This window comes from Eupeodes corollae, chromosome 1, assembly GCF_945859685.1.
Source record: "Eupeodes corollae chromosome 1, idEupCoro1.1, whole genome shotgun sequence".
Classification (NCBI taxonomy): Eukaryota; Metazoa; Arthropoda; class Insecta; order Diptera; family Syrphidae; genus Eupeodes; species Eupeodes corollae.
In genome coordinates, this window is record NC_079147.1 from 28,987,478 (window position 1) to 29,010,297 (window position 22,820).

Here is a 22,820-nt window from a genome sequence, read left to right on the forward strand (position 1 = left end):
GAGACATAACGATTCTATCGGCTTGGAGGTTAGTCGGTTAGTCGGTGATTTCCCGTTAAAATTTAAACGAATTGCAGAAATGTACGCATATAGTAGACTTGTAAACAATGCCTTTTCTTTTATACTTATAATTTTATTTTGTCTTAGTTTTGTTCGTTTATTTATTTACATAATTGAAATTTATAAACTCATATTTATTCTTATGAATAATACTATTCTCTAATTTGCGCCAACATAATTTTCAATATAATTTAAGTATGCAAGCTAAAAGCACAATAATAGTAATAAAGATAATTAATTCTTTTTTTTTAGAAACATAAGAAAAGAAAACTTAAATATTGAAGCCAAAATATTATGTTTATAATTATTACTATTTTAAAAATTACTTTTTTTTTGTTTTTAATATCGTTTATGCATATTGATACAATTTAAATAATTAATTTTACTACTAGCCTATAATATTATTATTATTTTTTTAAATAAATGATAAGAGATCGGCGAGTTTATATTAATATACTCTTATTAACTTGATACAAGTGTCATGAATATAGAAAATGCTTTACGTAAAATGACAACTATATATATTTTATTATGTATATTTGTTTTTATAAAAGTTTTTAGATGAACTTAAAGGTTGAATGATCGATCTTAATCGAATTTAAGATGTTCCTTCATTTTGAATATCAATTTTTTAAAAAGTATACATTTTGATTTAATTAAAATAAAATAGGAAAAATTAAAAGAAAAATAAAACATATATCATCTCGCCGATTAACAATAAAATAATTTTGTATTCTTCTATAATAAATATTAAAGAAATATGCATTAAATGTGTGTTCAGTTCAATTTTTGGGGGAACAATACGAAAATCGTCCTTAATGGCTCAACCATCCAGCTTTAATAAGATACCTTCTGATAGAATTTTCGATAGGCGAAAGGTTCGAAGTAAGCGGTGCACCGCCACTCAATAGAATCGTCTTTAAGGACATATAATGCGTTGGAGGGAGATTTAAGATATTACATAATTGTATCTCATTCGAGGAGAGCAGATTCTGGGCCAGTGGATGAGGTAATTGTTTCAGTTCGTCCAGTTGGCTTTTGAGAATAGTGCTCAGTGGCTGATGTTGTTGCGAGGCCTGTAGACTTGTTTTTGTTGTGTGGTCGGGAATTGGCGTTACCTGTTTTTCGTGTGCGTTTCCTCCTGTCAGATTGTAATTCTGATTGTTGTTCGCACTTTGACTGTGGGAGTTGTTGTGGTGGCTGGTCGGCGTCATGTTCGATTGATTGCTCATCGTATGACCCGACGATCCCCGACAGCTATCCAAGTAGTTTTTGTTGAGCGATAATACGTCGGAGTAAGTCTGGTCTGCGGTGTGGTAAGTGGAGTTTTTTCCTGTGGAACTTGAGTTTTGCTCGTTTGCGTTTTGAAGTTCTCTGTTTAAATTTTAAAATTTGTTAGAAGATTATTTTGTTTTTGAAATTCAATAAAAAATTAAACATTTTTAACGTACGTTTGTTTTTTGTTGTGTGGAGAGTGCAAGGACGATCCGTGCCGATTTCCAGTGTTGTGATTGTCCTGTTAAACATTGTCTTATACATCCATTCATACGTTCACCATTTGATCCGATTATACACGTAAGCTGAATATCGCAAAGCATAACAATGAAAATATATTGTGTTTATATTAAAAATTGAGGTCTAATTGAATCGTAAACATTGTTTGAAAAATAAACCATTAACGTAAACCGCTATTTCGATTATTTTATTTTTGTTTTTACTTTTTTTTTTATAGTAAATCGACACGATATTCAACTTTTCGTGTATTATCAGATTTTTGTTATACATTTGTGTAGTTTTTAAAATTACTAAATACTATTTATAAGCTTAATGTTAAAAATGAATAATTTTGTTTGTCATCATGTTGTTTTTGCTTTGCTCAATAGAAGTTCTTACATCAATATATAAAAAAAAAACAAACAAAAAACTAGAAAACTTAAAAATAGTTTCGTTTTTTTTTTTGGTTAACTATTATTTGTCCTATCCAAAAGTCGTAACTAATATTTAAAATCCTAATTCGAAACTAGATATGTCCCTTTTTAAGGACTTCAAATTTAGAAAAATACCTATTTATGTTCCAACGGAATCAGTTTTCAGTGTTAAGGCCGAATAAATCAAAATTAATGATTTTAGTACTTGTAATGTACATGGTCCTTTTAAGGGTAAGCATTGACACAAGACTTCTGTCTTCGTCTCAATATGCCTACTGTAAAGGTAAATCGGTGGAAACGGCGTTACACACCTTAGTACGCACTATCGAATATTCCCTCCATCATAAAAAGTTCACTATGGTTGCTCTCCTTGACATAGAAGGTGCCTTTAATAACGTGGACACATCTGCACTTACATCTCTAAGCATATAGAGTTCGCTTGGGGAATTCATTTAATGCTGTCTAGCAGAATAATCAACTAAAAACTGGGCAAATCTTCTGGCAGACGATTCGTTAGTAGAGGTACACCGCAAGGTAGTGTTCTATCCTCTGGAACCTAGTGGTGAATGAAATCCTAACCAGTGTAGATGCGTAGGGATTCAGAGTGATCACCTATGACGTCGACGTTGCTAAATCGGTTTCTGGAAAGCATCTTAACACCCTAAAAGAACTCTTACAAAATGCCTTGGACAGACTAATACTTTTATACAAAACCGATTTAGTCTTATTTTCGAGGAGATACAAAATTACATTTGTCAACCCTCCCTATAATAAAGGAATCCAATTAAAATTCTCAGACCTCATTATATATAAAAAAAACTAAATTGGAAACGCAATGTACAGGAAAGAGTCAAAAAAGCTACTATAGCTCTCTTTTCTTGCAAAAAAGCTATTGGTATAAATGGGGCTTACAACGGACAGTGGCTACACATCGATAATTAGACAGATTTTAATGTACGGTGTGGCAGTATGGTGGACTGCTTTAAAGAAAGCTATAAACCGCGAAAAATAAATTAAAGGCCAACGTTCAGCTTTCCTATGTATAAGCGAATCGCTTCGCACGACCCCATCTGCAGCACTGGGCACCTTACTCTACCTAGCACCTCTTCATATATTTAGCAAACAAATAGCCCCAAAGCTTCGTCGCAGTGGATTAACAACAACATTGGCCACTCTGTAATTCTTAGGTATTCAGAATCAATTCCAAAGCACAAAGACTACATCATCCTCCAACTGCAATTCGACAGAAATTTCCAGATTTCTATTCCTCCCAGATCTTTCTGGGAGGATTAGACATTCGTGGAAGATGGGTCAATCCATTTTTATACAGATGGTTCAAAAACAAACGAAGGGGTTGTACTCTGAACGACTGAAATTAAGTCTCTCATTCCGCCTTTCCAATGATTGTAGCGTGTTCCAGGCGGAACTTTTGGCGATATTCTTGTCCTAGCTTAAAGAAAACGTGATATAAACATCTAATATCCGTATTTTTACTTGCGACATATAGGAACTATATGGCAAGTTTTGCATTCGTGCAAAATTTCGAACTCGAGATTTTAATCAAACTTGATATTACGATGGTAGACAAGTCGAAAAAAGTGGGTCCCGCGATTCCGTCCGGTCGGTTTTGTCTGTCTGTCCACGCTCCTACAGCCTAAACCATGCTTCGATTGAGTCCAAACTTGGAAGTTAAGGTTTTGAGCAGATTCGCGTTAGGCGTTTTTTTCATTTTTTTTTTAAGATCAAAACTAACAGTGGCCACCATACAATTTTTTTGGTCAAAAAACGAAAATTTGAATTTTCTCAAAAACAAACCGATAGATTTTCTTTAAATTTTCTCTAAAATTTTATTTTTTAACTTGGCTTCTTTTAATAAGAAAAACAAATTTTTGTATTGCTCAGGAAAGGTACCGCTCATAGAACCGTTATTTTGTTTTTTAATTTTCTCAGCAACTTATAAACCGATTTCAATAATTTTTTTTTCTGAATAAGCTTTTATATTGCTTTAACAATATTTGATTATCAAAAGTGCAATTTTTTGTTATTTGGATTTTTAAAAAAATATTGAATTTCATTTTTTCAAAATTCGATATCTCAAAAACGGGTCAACATTTTTTTACGAAATTCAAACGTATAGCGTATATTAACAATCTCTAAACAACTGCGTACCAAAAATATTTTTAGAACAAAATTGAAAAATTTTATATATAAAAAATTAATTTAAAAAAAAACCGCTCTAACGATTTTCAAAAAAATAATTTAAAAAATCAACGGTTTTTTTATTTATAAAATGGCATTTAAATTTTTGAAGACAAACTTATTTTTCGGTCGAAATTTTGAATCTTAAAATATTTTTTTTTTTAATATTTTAACTGTGTATGAGCCCGAAAGAGCGCATTACTTTAACAAAATTGTAATTACATTCCTAGCTTTTATCTAAATTAGTTCATTTGGTACATATTTATGTATTTTTATAACTAAAATTATTGTAAACACCAACGATATGGCCGCCCATGTAGCTCAACTGTATCGGATATGATATATTTAATCAAAAATCTATTTTAAAGTGTCTAGCAAGAAGTATTATCTTGGTAACTTTGTATATGTGATTTAAATATATTATTCTTTACGAATAAGGTTGTTTCACACATGATTTACTTGCTTCGCCTATATAAAAGAATAAATACTTAGTACAAGTTAAAGAAACGGGCCAGAAAGAGTATATGTATTTTCTATTAGAATCACTTTTTCAACGTATACCTACACATTATACCTATTTATAAAGGTATTACGTACAACTTCTACAACTACTGCTTACGTGTCACTTCATAACTAAAATCCAAAGCGCACAAAAGCCTGACTGTAAACAACACATAATAGCAATTTCTTGTACCTGTTCGTATGCTTGTTATTTTTTTAAACTTTAACAAAATAAATAAACTGAACGTAAAAACTCCATGTTAGCGCTAAAATCTTATAGTAAAGAAGGAATGTAGTATGAACCTTTTAGCTACCAATAACATTCCTTCATTATCATCATAAACATGTCCTTATCTATCTATCTGCATAAAGCTAAGCACACCAATGAACTATTCTTTATTCGCTTTAGACATCTACCTGCTACCTAACTAATCAACCAATAGGCGATCGCTTTACAATTTAAACATTCATGGTCTGCCTCTTTTTTATCTTATTTATTTTCCATCCTGGTTCTTCTAATATGAAGTTACAATAAAGCTCTATCTAAAGGAAAAAAGCTTTGAAGGAACGAGTTGAATCGCAACGTAGCTTTATACATAATAGACACCATTTTTCATATACAAAGATCGTACCCAAACAAAAGCAGACTTATGAATGTAAATAAAAACAAATATCGGTAAAAGATCCTAAACAGCTGACGTAAGCATATTTCATCCCCTTATTAGATACAATATTAAGCCATTTTGTTTTACTTGTTTTCCAGAAACAAAAACAAATTTCATCAACTTTCATATGGAAGATCTTTATGTGAAAACATATGCAATTATAGACTCAAATAGAATGAAGGAAATTGTGTAGACTTTTAGGTCGAAAATTAACTATCTCCCTTATTCTGCTGGCTGCTTAAGGGAATGGAAATAATATTTTTCTCTCGCTCCCGCTGAATTTCTCCACTTTCGATACTAACGCCACGCCAACGACTCGGCATCTGGTCGCCCTAAAAGGTTCTGCTCATGAGAGTACTATGGTTTTCATATACAAAGATCGTGCGGTTTATTTTGACAAATCAAATGGCATTTATAACTTTGAAGAGAAACTTATTTTACAGGTATATTTTTAAATCTTATATAAGTACTTTTTTAAACAGACTCTTAGCATACAGGAGCAAGTTCGTGCGACCCAGTCGTGCATTTTATTTTATATAGTCAGGCAGTTATAAAATCGCTGAACTCTGTCTCTACAAACTCTAAAACAGTCCATAACTGTCGATCATCTCTAATGGAGATGGCGCACCAGTTTAATATTCACTTTTGCTGGGTCCCGGGCCATAGAGATATTCCAGGTAACTGTAAAATAGATGAACTCGCCAGGAAGGGTACAGTGCAGCCCATTCTACCACGTTTGGCACATACTGGCATACCAATCGCTACTTGTAAACTGTTGCTAATGCAAGACGCTGTGAAGAAGGCAAACACCAAAACATCTGGCCAACACTAGATTTAAAGCGATCAAGGTGCTTGCTATCTTTAAGCAGATCGTATATAAGCTCGATAATAGGTGCCATAACCGGACACCTAAAAAACTAAAGAATTAGCTAGGAGAATTCTTCTATAACGATCTAAAACATATTAACATAATCAGCCTCTCACGTTTCGCAAGGGACTCAAACTGGTTTCATTGAGCTTAGGAGGAAGCCTCAAGATTCATGTGGTATCACAATGTGGTATTCATCATGGACAGACACTTTAATCTAACCTAAATTATGTATATGGTTCTGCTAATACTCACATACGGATTTGAGGACTTGGTTGCTTGGTAAAACAAGTTTCTATATCTTAGCCGCATTCGATAGTTTTACAGATAATTCTTGGATCCATTGGAAAGAAGTATAATTCAGAAAACGCAATGATCATGAATTGTATTGAAACTAAAGCAGGTATTGATCGGTAGACTCCGATTACAAAGAAGAATCCGACCGGAAAACTCTTGTTATGGACAAAGACAGTAAAAAGCCCAATTTCCGCCTGAAGTCTTGACGGAAAATTAGTATTTTACTTTCGCGGCACAAATTTAGTTGCTTTAAAACAGTCGAAGTCTATAAAATGTATTTAAAATATCAGTAGTTTCATATTTTTATTAAGTTAGTGCGAAAAGTTCTTGAAACTGGTCGTCGTCAGGAGTGATGGACAAAAATCTTGGATTATTCGCTAACGAGGTCTAATTGACTTGACAATTAAAGGCACACAAAAACTCCCTGGGCTATAGCTAATTCGCAATTTGGTCCTCAGATCAGCTTGAGTTGCACAATGTGAGTTTAGGCAAAAAGTCCAAAAAGTCACCTTTTCTATAGAGGCGCATCAGCTTATCAACGGCTACGTAAAATCAAACAAAAGTTCTGCATCAGCGGTTCCCAAAACATGAACGTTATTTTCGAGAAGGAAATACATCCACAGAAAGAGACTTTGGTGCGGATTGTAGAGTCGTCAGAAAATGAGTTCTTATTATTAAAATTATTACACAGTCAGTGTTTAAAATACTATTAATACACCAGAAATACACGTGTGAAGATTAAGAAAAGAAGAAGAAGCCGTGTACCTTTGCATTAAATTGTTAAACATTTCTACGGCAGCAAAAGATAGAGTGTGGTAAGGCATTTTAAATTGCGAAAAACGAATGTCTGTACTTCAATGTACTGCCGAAATTGGTCTCAAGATAAACTGATGAACGTTCCCAGAAGGACGAGTATTACAGTTGAACTGTATGAGGGGAGGAATGCTACTGGCTTTTTGGCTAGAGCATAGTCCTTTAGAATAACGTTAAGAAGGGTAAAACTAGTTTTACGACTATATTCCAATAGTGTAATTGAGTTAATGAGGCTATTGTTACCAATCATTTCAAAAGCTCTTCCTTGAATAATGTCCAAGTGGTTTAAGTAAGTTTCTGGAGCAGCAGTCAAGAGATGGGAGTTAAACTCAAGTATTGCACCTGTAAATGTTTTGCAAATTGTAGTCATATCAGAAAGAGAGAAACATGGCTTGTATCGTTTCAAAAAACGTATATGATCATTCCACAAAAGGTGCTTAGTGATGCTAATACCGAGAATATCAAGATATCAAGCTTCATTTATGCAAGTGTGGAGTATCTCGTTTTAAAGGTACAAGACACTTTTGGTTTTCCAAGCATTAAATTCCACTCAGTTTTTCTATTCCCCATCGTATAATGTTCTGTAGGTCAGAATTTAATGAGCTTAGCATATTTTGTCATTATAGTTCCACATCCGAAGAAGAGGGATGTGAATCTGGAAACGAATACGAATAATATGGTCATCGAAAAAATGAATTGGATTAGAAGTAGAAGACAGGAGATCATTAATAAATATAAGGAAGAGTGTCGAAGACAAAATAGGCGCATTAGCATTTATTTTGTGGTTTTCAGACTTGAACTCATCGAATAATATTTGTATTAATGCTACCTAATGCTACAAAAGCCGAACTGCCGGCTACCAACAATATTTTGGTCAAAGGTTGGGGTTACAAAGCCGACTTTTAGTTCAATGAAATTTAAAATATGTATTTTCACGTGCTTTAGTTCATGGAGGTTGAAGCGCCATGAAACAATCAATCTCTTGACAAAAAAGTGTTATTGGCCGGTTTTGAGATGTCATTTCTATGAACATCTGTTGTGGGGAACCGTAAAGGGCTAACAATCTGGATACGAATCAAACACTTAAGATCAATATCATCCAAGTCCGTTAAAATAAACCTGTTGAGAAGATGCAATAAAGGAAGAGTACAACTGTTTAATCGAAAATGAAACTTGGGTGTTGACCAATATTCTGTCTAATAAGGTATGTAAGTGGATCTTTAAAACAAAGAAAGATGCAAAAGGTAAAATACGAGGTGTGTTCAAAAAGTACCCGGAATTTTTAAATTTCGCGGGTCTGAAGAGTCCGAAGTTCAAATTTTGTTTTGTATTGTGTTGCTATACATGTCCTTAAAGTATGATACAATTTTCAGCCATATTCACTGTTTACTTTGTATGTGGTAGTTGCTAAGGTTCGACGTATTTTTATCAGCTCGGCGATTTTTACTTGTTTCAAAAATGGAAGAATTGAAGAGTCAAAGAATTTGTATTGAATTTTGCGTATTAAATGAAATAAATTGTAACAAAATGTGTGAAATGAAAAAAACAAGCGTTTACGAGTGGTATAAGCGATTCCAAGATACCCGCGAACATGTTGAAGATGACGAACGCTCCTGTCGACCCAGCACGTCAATAATCGATCGCCGAATCACAATTAGAGAATTTGCTGATGAAGTTGGCATGTCAATTGGCTCATCTCATAACATTTTTTTAAATGTTTTGGGCATGAAACATGGGTGTACGGTTATAATAACGAAACCAAACACAATCGTCCACATTTTCTTCGATTATAATTTCATAGTGCATCAAGAGATCTTAATCATAATAAGGAGTATTACCTTGAAGTTAAGCGACGTTTGCGTAAAACAATCCGAAAAAAACGCTCAGATTTATAGAAAAACAATTCATGGCTTTTGCATCACGATAACGCACCTGCTCACCAAAAACAATACCGTAGTCATGACCCAACCTCCATATTCACTAGATATGGCTCCCTGTGACTTTTTCCCCGTTTCCAACGTAAGAGACCCATGGAATCAGGGTGTTTTTCCTCGATCGATTGGAAAAAACAATGGCATAAGTGTACTATATCTGGGGGAACTACTTTGAAAGGGACCATATTGATGTAAACGAATAAATAATATTCGCTAGCAATTGCCGCCAAATATAGCCTTGATATCGATCAAATGGAGCAGTGAGCGCGTTCTTACAAGGCGATCTGAACGAAGAGATTTGTATGGTACAGCCAGAAGGCTTGAATGACAAAAGGCTAAGAGCATGTAAATAAAAAAAATCCCTTTATGCTCTTCCTGGCCCCAAGCATATTACTTGTTCTTCTGCTCTTAGACCAAACTTTTGGGTTATCTTATTCAGTGAGGGTGTTTAAATAAACCTGTTATCATTTCATTATCATCAGCTTATCATTTTGTTTTATTTGTGCATATAAAAATAAATTACTCATTCTTTTCTGAATCTTCAAACTCTTAAAGTGATATGCTTTTATTTAAATATAGAGCAACTTTTAACAAAGTTGAGAAATTGCTGTTTTTTTTGTATAACAAGCGCATACTCAAGGGGATATTACTACCCTTATTATGTACACAGTGTGAGCACTAGGAAAGGGAGAGAGGGGTTGAAAGGAGGTGTCGGTGCACATTTGTTGAGAATTCCTGAATATTGCAATGGCTGGGAAAGACAGAGTGTGGCACGACATTCCATATTCACGTAATACGGCTAAAGAAAGAATCTGTGTATTTGACAGTACGACCGAAGTTGGGGTCGAGGGTTAATTGATGAGCATGCCTAGAAGCGCGAGTATAAGGTTGAACTGTTTCAAGGGAAGAATGCAACTGGCTATTTCTCTAGAGCATAAACCATTTAAATAACGGTAAAAGAGGGTCAGACAAGAAACATTTCGACGATGTTCAAGCGACGTAAATGATCTTATGATGGTAATATCACCAATCAATCTAAATGCTCAAGGTTCAATACTGAACAAGAGTCTTAAGTAAGTTGCAGGAGCACCAGCCCAGAGATGGGAGTTATACTCAAGCTTTGGACGTATATAAGGCTTGTAGATAACAGCCAGATCAGAAGGAGTGAAATATTTCTTGCATCGCCTAAGGAAACCCAAACACCTTGCGGAATTTTTGGCGACAATGGGTATATGATTATTCCATAAGAGGTGGTTGGTGACACACATACCGAGAATATCGAGGTCTTCAGTCTCATTGATGCAAGTTCCATCCATGGATAATGGCAATGGGAGTATATCTCGCTTTAACGATGCAAGACAGCATTGCGTTTTCGAAGCATTAAATTCTACGCGTTTTTAATCCCCATTGTACAATGCTGTTTAGGTCGGAATTTAAAGAGCTTAAGTGTTGGAGATAAAACACAGCCCTGGGGCACACCTTCATTTTATGGTTTTCAGACTTGAATTACTAATCCAACAAAGAAGGGATTCATTGAATCCGAAAGCACGCATTTTCGATAACAGAGCCTGATTCCAAACAATATCAAATGGTTTTTTAATATGAAGTGCAATAATCTTGCTTTCTCCAAAAAAAAGATTTGTTCCACTGTTCGGTGAGATTAACCATGAGATCACCAGTTGACCTATTGCTACGAAGGCCGTATTGTCGGTCATATTTCTTAAGCTTATAATTAAAGTGCAATCGGTCGGTAATTAAACGGTCAGGAAGATTCGCCTTTTTTTGGGAATAGGCTGGACAAATGCGATTTACCATCCAAGCTTATGCATTGGTCCCATAGAATCACTAACTCGCTTAAGTACAGGTGGAGTCTTAACACTCACTGGAAGCGTTGAATTGGCGGCGAAGAGATTAGCTTTCTCTAAAGAGCTAACAAATAGAGTATCATTGACAACGAGGGTGGAACCGAGGAAGAGGAAGAATTCTTCATATTTTTTTAAAATGACCTAAAATTTGTACTGCCTTTGGGACATTGCAGTATATTTTGCCGTAATTGTTGGTCATGTACAGATTTGGTCCGTCGAATATAGGCGTTGCAGGCCTTCGTGGCATGCTTGAACTTATTAGGGTTTTCCGGAAAAAACAACGGAAACTTAACTTCTTGAACCTAATAACCTCTTTACAGCTCGCATCAAACAATGCGTTTTTCATAGGTCTGTTGCTTTTAACCATATTCGGGATAAAAGTTCTCATTCCCAGGAGAATCAAACTTGTCATCATATCAGAGCTGGCGTCAATGTCACTATCGAGAAAGCATAGTGACCAGTTAAAGATCGTAAACAAATTATTGAGACCGGCCCAGTTGGCTTTCTCGTATTGCCAAATGGTTCTCTTAGGGGCTCCTTCTTTAACTGGAGAGTTTTGACACGAGAAATTTGCTAATATGACACAATGGTCAGATATGCCTAGAGGAGATAGAAAATTAAGGTCAGAAGAGAGCAGACTTTGCAAAAATACATTGCAGAAAGAACGCACGGCTACCCAATTTTTGTTTGATAAACAAAACGAAGTTATTAAACAAATTTTAGTTATTATTTAAATATGTAAAAAATATGCAAGACTATCTATAGTTATTAGGTCTAGATCGGTTTTTTTTTATCAAAAACAATAATTTTATGGACATTATTTAATTGATGGGGTTTGGGTGTGCTCCAAAATGAATTTCGAGAGCCATACAAAAACATTTTATTACTGACAAGCCTTAACACCTACACCTATTTCTGGGATTTCAAATCATGTACAACCACTCCTATTTTTCTTTTGAAAATTGAAACACTCTTTTTGACATCTATCACTGAAATGTTTAAAAGTACGAAAACATGTTTTGGACAAAAACTTTACTAAGTTCTATGGTTGACAATTTTGCTAAAGGTGTGAATGTGAATGAGGTTGAAATGTCGATAATCACGATAGATAGATAGCCCTAAAGCCATCCCTTAAACATTGTGGCCATCGACCTATTTTGGCACTATTAAAAATTTATAAACTCCTGAAAGAAGTCTTTCGAGTATGCTCTTCAATTCTGACCAAAACAAATAATCTTAAAGATCTCTTAAACCTACAATATGACCCTAAGGCACTATTGTGTTGTTACATAGGATCCTTTAGTATTATTTGTAAAGCCCTTGACCATAATTTAACTACCGTATTCACATTTGTAGACAAAAATGGAGCACAGTAAAAGTCCTTTGAATCTTTCTACAATAATTTTTGTGTGTAGATGCTCTCTAATCAGCATTGAAATGGATCGTGTAAATATGTTAGAATATAAAGAACTCTCATTCTCTATAAAGCAGGACGTTAACACAGAAAATAGAATGAAGATTGAAAAATCCCAAAAAAATACATACAAAAACACCTAATGGGCAAAGCAAAACACGAAAAATTGAATATATAGGTATGTTTGTGCAATATAAAGACCGCGGTAAACAAAATAACAAAATAAAGCAGCAGCAACATAATTTATACTTACAGTCTTCCCGTGGCCGTACGGACCGAAATTACGATGCTGAGCAATAGCTGCATGTTGTTCGAAATGCCTACACTCGTCAATTTTCGTCAGGCCATTCCAGCGGTAGCGACTGAGTTCTGATAAGCGAATTCGTAGCTCCTTTTCGCGTTCCATTGAAGCCAACAAACGCTCGTACTCGTTTGACGAATAGAACTGAGCAAACACCCTGAATCGATCACGAAATTCTCTTTGGTCTTTACTCACACGGGGAAGCGTCTGATTTTTATGTCGAAAGTAATTCGCCACCAATTGATAGTCCCTCACAATTCGTTTTCTTCTCACACGCTCTCGCAATCGTCTCGTGTACATATCAACATGTGCCAGCTTCAGCAGATAGTCAGGTTCTGTATCATCGATGTTAAGGGTTAACGACGATATCAGCTGTTCGGCAGTTGGGTCATATTCCCGCTCAAATCCGTCTCTGTTGACCATATAGCCAAGTTGGGCCGATTCTTCGGGAGTTATATCGAGTTGGGGCAGCTTTTGCATGGCAGTACTGCCCAAAGGACCGGTATCCTCAGTTGTGTGGTCGACAAGCTGTGGACGTTGTGATTGGGCGGGAATCCAAGTGTGGCGACCGATTGTGCCATTTAAATACTTGTTTACATACTCCTCCTTAGAATCCTCAGCACTCTTCGTTTCGATATGTTTGCTTATGCCTTCCCAATTCCCGAAGCCGTACTTCTCGATAGCATCGAGCAGGCGAAGTTCTTCCCTCGCTGACCAGGACCCTTTGCCACGGAAAATCGACAAGATTGCAGTTCCCGTGTCCATGAACTGGTACGCATGGCTCTGTTGATGGTTTCCAATTTCTGCTCCCGCAGCGAAACACTAGGAGTAGAAAGAATTCATGAATCAAACATTCGAAACTCAAATCTCAAACAAAACATAAACAACAGAATTATGATGTCATGAGTAATCAAGTGACGTCACATAAATATGGATATGAAGAAAAAATTCTTGGGATTGCGACCAAGACCCAGACCCACCTGCAGACAAAGGTCGAAAGCTGGGCATTCGGCACAATGCACCCATATACCCGTGATATCATCTTGACAATTTGTGCAGTTATATTTGGTAAATAGGTCTGAAATAGTTAAAATTATTTAGAAATTAGAATAAATAAGAATAATTTGATGGAACTCAGTAGAGAAAAAAGCCACTCACCCGCCATATTGGCTTGATGAACCTAAATTCAGGGATGTTACAGAGTCGTGCTCGGAAAATATTCACAATAGAAAATTTTAAAATAATGTATACATTTTCTGTGTCTAATTTTATGTATTTTTGTTTAATTTTTTTTTTAGTTCTTTACACAGTATGGTTCTAATTATAGTTCTTTTTTGTTTAATTGATCAATATTTTGTTCTTAATTATTATAGAATGATTAGTTGATTTGATTTTTTCTTTGATATTCAGAATATTCTTTTGAAATGATGAAAGAAAATTTGGTTGTTAATGTTTAGGTGCAGAAAATGGTATTTTGTTGATTTTTTATTTCAATATTTTAGAAAAAATTGTATAGTGCAGATAATATGAAGCCAAATGTCAATTCCTTCAAAAAACTGGATTGCATTTAACATCAACTTTATTGAACTTTTGTATTTTATAATCTATAGGATTTAATCATTAAGAGGAACGACCGAAATGACACCTGTGTTACCATGAAGGAACTTATTCAGGTAGAGTTATTAATGGGGGTAATTATCAGTTTTAAAGTGCATTTACATGTGTATACATCTGCATAATGCAGAAAAGTAGAGCTAAGCAGGTATATATGTCAAAACCTGAAAGTGGGAGAGAATACACCTGAGGTAACTTTTTTTACTTCCTATAAAATACTTTAATTTGTTGACAGTACAGTGTTGCCGCAAGCTTTGATGAAAGTATAATGAATTTATTAAAGAAAAAACCAAAAAAAAGTTTAAAAATCATAAGAAATTAAAAAAAATATATCAGGTAACCCAAAAACATTGGTAAAAGAAAAAAAGGTAAATATAATAAGGTACATAATGTTAGAATGAGAGTTTAAACGTACCTTGAATTCTTTAAATAGTGAAAAAGCATTAAAATTTGGAAAAATGTCTCACTGATGCAAGAACAATATTGCAATTTAAAAAAAGTGTAACAAGTCGTAAAAAAAAGTAACACAGTCACAAAGTTTAATAATAAAAAAGATATGTAAAGCTTTTGTTTCATTTGTAATGCATTGCGGAAACATTTATGCAGACAAAGATGCTATAATTAAGATCAACATTTTCTTCTTTACTATAATCTTCATCAGATTTCCTATAATCTGCATTTTTTTATTTTGGATTCATGTAAATTCACCATAAATGGTTCATCATTATTTAATAGAACTACCTTAGTCCGGTATTACGCAGTGCTTGTTTTTCCTTGCATCAATGAAGTGCAAAAGAGAAAGGAATAAATAAAAAATGAAATAGAAATAAATCTGTCTCGGCATGCACGTTTAAGCTATTCTTGCATGTTTTTGACGTTTTTCCTCCTTTTGTTCGTATGTTTTTGCATTTGCTTCACTTCGTGTTTGTGTTTAGTAGAGCTAATACACTGATATGGGACAAGTAAGTGAATTCAAGCTGATGATAAGTATACGATTGGGTAAACTGAGCGATCAACGAAAGCAGAAATAAAAGATATATCTGTCAAAATAATGCACAGACTTAAAAATCTGAAAAGTCTTCGTGCATCACCGAATGACACTACAAAACATACGCTGTGTAATACCAAACTTAGTAAATGAATTTATTGACATACGAGATATGGACTGACAGTTGATGATTTATATTCCCATAAAAAATAAAAAAATCTTTATTACCACTGAACCTACAAAAAGGTTAGTAGCGTTAAAAAAATAGATGAAACTAATGCCAAGACGTCTACAAACAGTCAATCGTTATGAAGTGCATACATTCGTATTTATAAAATATTATCAAAAAAGTACTAAAATATGTCAAAAAGTCCGAATAACTTGTTCGACATTTCGTTACTATAATTTCCTTATGAGCTTAATTTAGTCTGAATTAATGTTGGCATAGCAGTATTTACTATGGCAATCAACTTATAAGGTATATTTTTTAGCTCTGAATTCCAGCAAATTTTCCACCGTGATATGAGTGTGGCAGAACATAGGAATAGCAAAGGAAATCATGAAATTCAGAGTAATGCAGAATGTCATGTATTTACATGGTTCTGCACTTTCAAATCTGCACAGTTTACCTCTGTCAACCAATTTTCAATGTTTTAAAAAATATTGATATCCCGCATCAATGAAGATTTGATGAAGTTTGGTCAAACAATTTTAGAATTTACTGAATCCTAGCCTAAAAGTTATTAAAAAATAACTTAAAGCCATTGATATACTAAATATGTCCATTAATATTCCCATAAAATATCCTCCTTAAAAGTGATTCCACATAGCTAAGGATATAAATAATTTATATGGAAGCGCAGTCTATGGTAATTCAGTGTTCCAAATTTAGAAAGTATGTATTCATTAATTATTTAATAACTCTTATAAAATTGTATTTTTAATAATTCCTTGAATTTTACTTGCGCCGATTCAAAACTCTTAACAGTTTTCATGAACCTGTACAGCACTCTACATTGGCATTTTTCTGGTTGAACAAACCTAAACCTGTCTGTCAGCTGTCATAGATCGTTTGGCCAACTTCAGACAAGACAATTACAAATTTGACATAAACACTAAATTCATTTCCTTCATTGAGCGCGAATATTATTTTGTTTATTTTATGTACAATAATAATTATTTACAAAATAATAACAATTTTATTTATTTGTCTGTGTAGAAGTATTTATTTTAAATTAAATAAATAAGCAAACAATTCAATACATGTACCCATGTTTGCCTCAATTAGAGAAAAATGTGTTCAACAAGGGATTTAAATTTTTGGAAGGAGTTCTTTGCTCTTTATAAACACTATCCAGAGTTATGGAAAGTTAAAAGTGAGGCTTATAAAAATAGAATGTTAAAACGTCGAGCATATGCCCATTTATTGGACAAATACAGAGAATATGAACCTGAAGCTACCGAAGATATGCTTAAAAAGAAAATAAATAGCTTTCGCGGATGCTACCGCCGTGAATTGAGAAAAGTAATTAAAAGTTATGAATCCGGATGCGATATTGAAGATGTTTACAAACCCAATTTGTGGTATTATAATGATCTAAATTTTTTAAAAGATCAAGAAGAAAACGAAAGTGAAGAGGGTATTACATCCTTGGAAATTGAAACAAGTTTTATGGAGTCAGATGTAAGTACTTGCCGTTCATTCTCATTAATATTATTTTTGAATGCCAATGCCGCATTGTTTGTGAAAAATGTTTACTGACTTAACTTTAATTAAAGTTCAATAACTATTGTAATATCTAACATATACATTAATTGTTTCTCTGCTGGTCAATTTTGGAATCGTGGAAAAGAATGGTCAAAAATGTATGACACCTGGTCTGCATAGTGCCCAGAACTGAACATTTCCTTATCAATGGCAGTTGGCTCAAATGAGCCACCAAAAAGTAAGAAAAACAGTGTAAATTCGAATAATCAGAGACAAAATGTTTTATATTTTATCTCTAATATATAAAATTTTCCTGCCAAGTCTTAGTTGCCATCCTCCGAAACGACTTAACCAATTTCAATAAAATTTTGCATATACATTCGGTGGATCTGAGAATAGGTTTTTGTCTATATTTTATATTCCTTAGTGCTATGTTTTAATTGCATCAACATCGTACACGGTGCAACGATGTAAGGATAGTATTCAGTGGCGCTATGTACAATGAAGCATTGATTGCTATTGGTCATTTCGGTATGCATTCACGAAATCGAAATGCAACTTATTTAATAGACACCGAATTGAATCGTGAACTACAATTCACTAATGAAGAAATGACAGCGATGTCCCACTAATGAATGAAGAACAAAGAACCATTTATGACCACATCATGCTCGCAGTTTCGACAGGACAAGGTGGATTCTTTTATTTTTGATGCACCAGGTGGAACTGGCAAAATATACCTTATATCGCTAATTCTTGCAAAAATACGAGCATATGATGGTATCGCATTCACTGTTGCACCTTTTGAGATTGCGGCAACTTTATTGGGTGGAAGCTGAACAGCTCATTCAGAATTTAAACTGCCACTAAATATTCAAAATAACCCAGACGCAGTGTGCAATGTAAAAAACAATTCAGTTTGTTTGTATTAGGGAAAGATGGGATCACAAAAAATATTGATATTGTTTTTTTTGTAGTATTGTCATATTTAGCGATCTTAATTTTAATAAATAAAAAAAACATTGTTTGGTGATTTGTTATTTTAATATTTTGTCACCGTTTACAGTGATCTATATCTCTCCCACTAATATACCACCTCCTTACACACTTCCAATAAGATATTTATTTCTCGCAAAATATTCTCTAGAAATTATTTATATGACAAAACAACGTGTGTCGGGTCAGCTAGTAATTTTATACGAATGCTTCATTGAGAACTAAATTGTTTCTGCTGCCATCTGCAAGAGGTATGAATAATGGTATTGTTTTAAGTTAGTCTATTATAGATCTTGTTGTTGATGAAATAAGTATAAGCTATCGTATCTGGCACACAGACCACACCATTCCCCAACTATAATTGGACAGAAACTTCCAGAATTCTACACCTTCCAGATCTGAAAGACGAGTCACTCCACTTTTACCCAGATGGATCGAAAATCAACGAAGGAGTTGGAGAAGGTGTGTACTTTGAACGACTAAAATTAAGTCTTTCATTCTGCCTTCCCAATTATTGTAGCGTGTTCCAGGCAGAACTTTTGGCGATAATAGAAGTCTTGTCCTTGCTGAAAGAAAACGTGACATCAACATCTGATATCCGTATTTTCTCAGGTATTCAGGCCGCTATCAAATCTCTGATCTCTGTCTCTACAAACTCTATAACTGTCGATCATCTGTAATGGAGAAACTGGACAACAGTTTAATATTCACCTTTGCTGGGTGCCGGGCCATAGAGACATTCACAGAAATTGTAAGTCAGATGAACTCGCCAGAAATGGTACAGTATAACCCATTCTATGAGAATTTTATTCATCACTAAAATGCACAGGAGCTGGAAAAGAATACCGTCTTGGGGTGTTTATCCATTCACATGTTTGGAGGAAATTGTGTTACCTAACGAAGCTTTCCTTCTATCACTTAGTATTGGCCTCACCCAACAAGCTTCTTCATCTAGCTCGGTCCCCAGCTAGATGTCTCCAGTTTCGCGCTCCAAGTTGGGTGAGGTCATTTTCCACTTGTGCGCGCCACCTGATTCGCGGTCTTCCTCTACTGCGCTGTCCTGTGGGTGTGGATTCAAAGACTTTCCGGCATTGGTTTCCTTGAACTCTACGTGACCCAGCCATCTTAGTCGTTGGACGTTTATCCTTCTGGTTAAGTCTACGTCGCTGTACAACCCGTACAGCTCATCGTTCCATCTTCTCTTCCACCCCCTTTCGACGCATACGGGACCGTAGATCACACGAAGAACTTTTCTCTCGAAACGACCCAAGGTGCTTTCATCCGCTTTTGTCATAGTCCATGCTTCTGCACCGTATAGCAGGACGGGGATGATAAGGGTCTTATATAGCGACAATTTGGTCCCTCGAGAGAGGACTTTAACACTCAATTGCTTTCTTAGCCCAAAGAAACAGCGGTAAGCAAGAGTTATTCTGCGTTTTATCTCAGCGCTGGTGTTGTTTTCTGCGTTTCCAGCGGAGCCTAGGTGGACGAAGTCCTTAACTACCTCAAAGTTACGTCTGTCGATGGTGACGTATTGCCATTTTTGTCGGTGTTATAGGTCCTTTCTTGACGACAGCATGTACTTTGTTTTGCTCTCATGAACCGTTAAACCCATTTTTGCCTTCTCACAAAAGCCCCATTGACATCACGCTGAGTTCTTCCGATTATGTCAATGTCATCAGCATATGCCAGTAATTGGACAGACTTTTGAAAGATAGGGCCTCTAGTGTTGACGTAAGAGCTCTGCACTAATCTTTCAAGTACGATGTTAAAAAAATAGCATGACAGCGCATCGCCTTGCCTAAAAACTTTTTTGACATCGAAAGGTTTTGTTAAGTTGTTTCCAACCTTTACGGAGCAGCTTGAATTCTCCATGGTCATCCACCAACCAAACGGACGAGTTTAGCAGGGATGCCAAAACCAGAAATGGCTCTAGACAGCTCGTCCCTGTAGGTGCTATCACATGCGGCCTTGAAATCGATGAAAAGATGGTGGGTGTCGATTTGGTGTTCTAGGGTTTTTTCCAGGATCTGCCGTAATTTGAATCTTTGATCAACTGTGGACTTTCCTGGTCTAAAACCACACTGATAAGGACCTATCAGGTTGTTGACGATGGGCTTTAGACGTTCACATATTACGGCAGAGAAGATTTTGTAGACAATGTTAAGTAGACTGATTCCTCTACAGTTGGTGCAGTTTAGAGGGTGTCGTTTTTTCAGGATCGGACAAACAATACTGAGGTTCCATTCATCGAGGATGCTTTCTTTCTATCTTACAGATAAGTTGGTGCATGCTGCTAACCAATTTATCTCCAGCGGCTTTGTTAGACTTTACGTCGTCTAAGTCTGGAGGACAGGATTGTTGGCTTTCGTCGTCTATGTTGAATGGATCATCATGCTTTTGAATTAATTCTACTTAATTCTCTTTTATATATATATAATTTTGTTTTAGTAAAAATTTGTTTTCAAGTGGTATTGACTCTTGTACGTCTAACAACATAGGCATCGGGTAATGTTCCTCCGTATTGTGCGTTAGCATTTAAATAGATAAATCTACTCTACACACAATTTGAACTTAAGTGTTAATTTTTCCACACTATGAAACATGTTCCACTTCTAATGTATGAGTTGACAATCTAATAATATGGATAACATCAACTAGCCCTACTTCGCGAAATCTAAATTTTTCGTAGAAGTTCGCTTCTTTCACTAGAAATCATCCCCTTTAGGAAGCTTTAGATATATGTGAGTAGAACACTTCAATGTCATGAAATAATTTCTATGAAAAAATCATAGTTTATAGCTACCATCCAATCGAAAAAAATGTATTACTAATTAATGTTTAAACTTTTATTTTTAGACTCATTACAATTCTGAAGACCAAGAAGACCCTGTAGGTGTATGTGATAATTTTAAAAAAGAACAAACAAATAAAACTAGTTGTTTAACCACACAAAAACATTCAAACTCAATATCAAAAGGAATAGCTACTGAAAAAGCATTGAACGATTTAAAGATGATATGCAAAGCCCTAAGTCAACCACCAGAAGAACAAGAATTTGATTGTTTTGGAGCGTCTGTGGCTTGTCAATTGAGAAAACTCCCCGAAAAAATGGCCCAGGAATCAATGGATTATATACAATCGTTTTTAGTACGTCAGCGTCTAAATAGTATCGAAAATCCATGTCTCGAATATTCAAGAAATACAAAAAGAATGCGATCTGAGGCGTCAGATAATTTTAATCATGTAAATAACTATACTACTACACTAATACAGCTTTTGTGGGGAAATTTTGTGAATTATTGATAAAATGTTTCGTCTTATAGGTAGATAAACAGGATAAGAACTTTAATGCCGAAATTTGTCAAATTGCTAAGCGGATAAAGGAGAAGGAGTTGGAATTTTTGGAAATCGAACATACTAAAAAACTACACATTTTGAACCTGGAAAAAAGAAAATTGGAGAATAGACTAAAAAATGACGAAGAAGAACATGTACTTAAAATTCAACAACTTTCAAGTTTTGAAAAACAATCGACTTCATTAATATAAGAGTTATATTTATTTGGAGTGCAAAGATACGAAGTAATACTGATGTAAGGTGATATCGGGAACGCTTGTCTACCAAACACATAGGTAGTCACAACGTTTCTGAGAAAATGTACATTATAAGTAAAAACACTTTATAAATAAAAATATACAGAGAAAATACTGCCTACCGCATTCGTATCACTGTTTTCAAATATCCTTAATTTTGGCAGACGTCTAATCAATTCCTTTCGCAGAGGTTGCAGAAAATTGCTAAATTCGAAATTGTAAAACTTCCGCCGTACTGCCAAAATTGGATTCATAAATGTAACATTTGTGTTCATAGAAGTAAAACGACATTTAATTTGCGATCAAGTCGGCATTTAATTTCATCATGTTGCTGAATTTATACGAAAATTGACAATGGAGCAAATATGAGTATTTTTTTTTAAAATTAATCTATAATCGTTATATTATTATGTTTTCATAGATTTTAATTCTCGGGACTAAATCTGTGTACAAACTGTGGTCCAAAAGAGCTTATTTTAGTTTAAAGCAAACTGTTGAAAGTTCGCGTAATTTCTGCAAGCAACAATTACATATGAATAAAAAGGGGCTTACTTGACATGTGGACATGGAAAATGGTTTCGCAAAATGTCATCAAAAATTTAAATTTTTTGAAATATGCCTTATTAAAATCTTTCGATATGTTTCTTTACTTAAAAGCATTTATTTTCTACTCATATCATGACAAACCGCGTCCAATGTTTTCAGAACGATTTCTTCTTCTAGATAAAGGTACTACATTTCATTTTCACTTGAAATTAAATTGAAAATATAAACTGGAGTCTTAAAATGTACTCTTATCGATATCGATTGTATTATTTTCGAACTCAAAGCGAAGTCAGTTCTCCAGTTTTGCATTTCGATATTTACGATTTTCAAATAATTTGAATTCGACAAGATTAAGTTATTATTATGACAACGAACAAAATTGTTTATTAACTGTTTTGATATAGCTACATATGTACATATGTCAGCTACTTTAATTTCACTCTCAGTGATTCGAATGATCGAATGTGTTTTTTTTTATAATTTACATGCACTCAAGGGGTTATTAGTAAGTACGCTTTGTATGTTTT

At 34.6% G+C, this 22,820-nt stretch overlaps 3 protein-coding genes across 7 annotated transcripts in view; 2 read left to right on the forward strand and 1 right to left on the reverse strand.

The window, feature by feature from the left end:
• The window catches only part of LOC129939218 (electron transfer flavoprotein subunit beta), an 80,907-nt gene that overhangs the window by 47,011 nt on the left and 11,076 nt on the right, over positions 1–22,820 (forward strand). The window lies entirely within an intron of this gene.
• LOC129939214 (transcriptional adapter 2B) lies at positions 113–14,139 on the reverse strand. 2 transcript variants are annotated; one of them, XM_056047143.1, is made up of 5 exons: positions 14,004–14,139; positions 13,826–13,923; positions 12,798–13,667; positions 1,512–1,576; positions 113–1,434 (listed from the first exon to the last, which is right to left on the reverse strand). In XM_056047143.1, exons 1-5 carry the CDS (start codon positions 14,008–14,010, stop codon positions 876–878), a joined length of 1,599 nt encoding a protein of 532 aa, XP_055903118.1. In that variant the 5' UTR covers positions 14,011–14,139; the 3' UTR covers positions 113–875. The 2 variants fall into 2 exon arrangements, with proteins under 2 accessions (XP_055903118.1, XP_055903119.1); XM_056047144.1 differs by having other exon boundaries at positions 1,171–1,434; positions 1,512–1,640.
• Positions 16,560–22,125, forward strand: LOC129939216 (interaptin-like). Of its 3 annotated transcripts, XR_008780520.1 has the most exons (4): positions 16,560–17,131; positions 21,011–21,397; positions 21,478–21,786; positions 21,936–22,125. XR_008780520.1 is itself a non-coding variant. In XM_056047146.1 (3 exons), the coding sequence occupies exons 1-3, from the start codon at positions 16,742–16,744 to the stop codon at positions 21,700–21,702; spliced, it is 1,002 nt and encodes a 333-aa protein (XP_055903121.1). In that variant the 5' UTR covers positions 16,560–16,741; the 3' UTR covers positions 21,703–21,873. The 3 variants fall into 3 exon arrangements, 2 of the variants coding, with proteins under 2 accessions (XP_055903121.1, XP_055903122.1); XM_056047146.1 differs by lacking the exon at positions 21,936–22,125 and having other exon boundaries at positions 21,478–21,873; XM_056047147.1 differs by lacking the exons at positions 16,560–17,131; positions 21,936–22,125 and adding an exon at positions 18,768–18,902 and having other exon boundaries at positions 21,478–21,873.

Coding starts and splice junctions, on each gene's coding strand:
- LOC129939216 (XM_056047146.1), top strand. CDS start 16,742: ATGTGTTCAACAAGGGATTTAAATTTTTGGAAGGAGTTCTTTGCTCTT. Junction 17,132..21,010: donor CAAGTTTTATGGAGTCAGAT/GTAAGTACTTGC, acceptor TTTTATTTTTAG/ACTCATTACAATTCTGAAGA. Junction 21,398..21,477: donor CGTCAGATAATTTTAATCAT/GTAAATAACTAT, acceptor TTCGTCTTATAG/GTAGATAAACAGGATAAGAA.
- LOC129939214 (XM_056047143.1), bottom strand. Junction 13,668..13,825: donor CTTTCGACCTTTGTCTGCAG/GTGGGTCTGGGT, acceptor TTCTACTCCTAG/TGTTTCGCTGCGGGAGCAGA. Junction 1,577..12,797: donor CGTACGGCCACGGGAAGACT/GTAAGTATAAAT, acceptor AATGTTTAACAG/GACAATCACAACACTGGAAA.